The following is a 2,748-nucleotide window of genomic DNA, read 5'->3' as shown; positions in this document are numbered from 1 at the left end:
AACAAAACAGAAGCAGATAACTGCTGCGCAGAGAATTCTTGATGAATTTGTAATAATGTCAGAAGCGACAAATGGAAGCGACCTTTTTTATTAAATGAAAACACAGTGTATTGGTTTTTTGAGAACCTTCTTTTGAGAAAGACTTTTCTTGAGGAAAAAAAAAGACTAATGGTTTTGAAGTAAAACAATTTGCTAGAAAAGTAAGAAACTTTGATTGAAGAGAAGCCATTAACAACAATGCATGTTACTTCTCCAACAAAAAAACCAAAGAACCCAGAAACTCGAATCCAACAGTGAAACAAAACAAAGCATGTTTAAAATTTGGCCTTTGGTGAGATGTTCTAAATGATCAGTTGTTACAAAACAGAACTTCAAAAGACAATTCAGGGAAATGAATTACAGTTAGAACAGAGTAGAATAGTCTATGAATAACAAGAAAGCCTTATAGCCTAGTTCTTTGATCCCAAAAATAGGTAACAGCAAACAAAATTGTTTACCTTTGGATCAAACATTGTTGTAAACCACGAAAAAAACCGTTCTGTCACTTGATATGGTTGACAAATTCAGCATCAGACACGGCGGAAAGTTCGATTTGGCTAACATCGTCGTCATCCATTGGAGCAGGAAGATTAAGATCTATCCAACTATCTCCCAACTTTTTGGAACTTTTAACAGGGGTTTCCATTGTTGCTACTACTTGACCAGTTACATGAGATCTTTTATGTCCACCAAGAGCTTGTCCGGATGAGAAGACTCTAAAACAAACAGGACATTCATGTATTTTCTTTTCTGTTATTGAACAAGTCCCCACATTTTCTGGGTCCAAATCTGTTTCATGAGTTGCTGGCGAGTAAGTTTTGATCTTTTTGTGACTCGCTCTGTGTCCACCCAGTGCTTGGTACGATTTAAAAACTTTGTTGCACGTTTCACACCTGTACTTACTTCGAGTTGTTCTATTAACCTTGCTTAATTTAAAGTACTCTTCTGATTCATCCGTTTCTTCCATAGACTTTTCTATTTCTGTTTCTTCTTCTTCATCTTCATGTACTTCGCTTTTCCATTGGTCCCTTGAGAGCATCATAAGACAGAAAGCGACATCTTCCTCAGTTGTAGTATCAGAGATCGAACTCACTGGTTCAGGCTCAGCCCAAGACTCGGTCTTACTCAGTTGATTGATGTTAACTTTGAGCTTCTTTGTTTCTTCTTGTTGTTCTTGTCTTTTTTGTTGGTGATGTTCTAGTATTTTCCGAGTCCGTTTAGATCGTCTCCTTGTCGGGTTCTTAGACGACTCGGTCTCACTTTCTCTGTCTTGAAGAACAACCGAGCCAGCATCAACAAACTCAGGATCTACCATGCGAATACTTCTCTTTGGATTCTCTCTAAGCCCATAAAACTGCCCTTTTTCTTCCCCTTCTTCCTCCGATGAAGACGACGAATATGAAGCTGAAGCTGCCTCAGATTCATCGCTGGGATGATCCGTTGGTACATCCGGTCGTTCAGGTTCTTCAACTTTCCGAGGAATTGGAAGATTCAACATGTGAGACCTCATATGACCACCCAAAGCTCTTCCATTTGCGAAGCTTTTCAAGCATAGCCTACACTTATGTTTCTCCATAAGACAGAGCTGAATGTTTATGTTATGTCTGAAAGGGCTTTGAATTCTGGACTCTGTCTTTCCCTTGAAGGAGAGAGTTCTAAAGAAGCATAGAAAGAGAGTTAAAAACTATAAAAGGAGTAGGTGACAAGCACTCCTCCACCAAGAGATATATACAAAAAAAAACAAATATTTCAAAAAAATTTTAGAATAATTAAAAATAACAAATGGATTTTTTTTATATTAAAGGGTAATTTATTTTTCTCTTAAAACGGCAAATATCAATAAATAAAAATTTAATAAAAGCGTATGCGTAGACAAAAAGAGCGACATGTAACATGCGAGACTTTGCCCGTTTCTCCGTATTTATTTTCTCTCCATTCCCCAATCTACACTTCCTAAACTGCCCTTTCTTACCACCGTAAAAAAATGGTTATTAACAGAAAATAATATACTCGGTCCATCTTAAATTTTGTATAATTTGAAAGGGTATTTTAAGAATTAACAGGAGGTTACCAGAATAAACCGGTGGCTTTACTTGTCAAGAAAACTGCTTGGTTTGTTGTAACGAAGGAGCAGAACACGAAACCACAGGGTGTCCTCTACAAAGAAAATGACTATACAAGGTTAAAATCCAATAGCTGTTACATAGAACAAAATGATAAGCACAGGAGAACGAATGAAATCTTTACACGCTACATGTCTTGTCCACGTGTCAACACCAAGAAACCTATTAGAGTTGTCTTAAACATTGGCTTTTGTTACTATGATTGTAGTTTTTTTTTTTTGGCAACAACCTTTTACTACAATTAAAATCCAAAGTATCAGTTTTAATTTTAATTTTTGAGAATCTGTTACACCTTTTTGCCGATTAGATTTGAGCCAACTGTCAGTGTTGGTAGCTTTAGCATGCCGGCAGTAACGGCTAATACCCTTTCTGGCTCTTGCCATCACACATAGATTATAAAGCAAAATAATAATAATAATAATAGGCATGAAAATTAGTTAATCCAGTATAATGTCAACTTTCTTGGGGTTAACTTTCCTTTAATTTTGGATCTTTTTGTTGAAATGTCTGATGGAAATGAAGGGTGAGAAATGGGCAGGAAATTAACTAACCACCCATTCAGGAAGGAGTTTTCTATGGGGGGTAA

General features: G+C 36.6%; 1 protein-coding gene across 1 annotated transcript; it reads right to left on the bottom strand.

Moving 5' to 3' along the window:
- Positions 1-294: 294 nt before the first annotated feature.
- Positions 295-1,753, bottom strand: LOC111304584 (zinc finger protein ZAT9-like). Its single transcript, XM_022901251.2, has one exon. It carries the CDS (start codon positions 1,613-1,615, stop codon positions 542-544), a length of 1,074 nt encoding a protein of 357 aa, XP_022756986.2. The 5' UTR covers positions 1,616-1,753; the 3' UTR covers positions 295-541.
- Between the last annotated feature and the right edge of the window lie 995 nt (positions 1,754-2,748).

Source organism: Durio zibethinus, chromosome 21, assembly GCF_047325235.1.
Source record: "Durio zibethinus cultivar Kanyao isolate XHJ-2024 chromosome 21, ASM4732523v1, whole genome shotgun sequence".
NCBI classification, from domain to species: Eukaryota; Viridiplantae; Streptophyta; class Magnoliopsida; order Malvales; family Malvaceae; genus Durio; species Durio zibethinus.
Note: the sequence above shows the minus strand (reverse complement) of the source record. Positions and strands in the feature narration are given on the sequence as shown.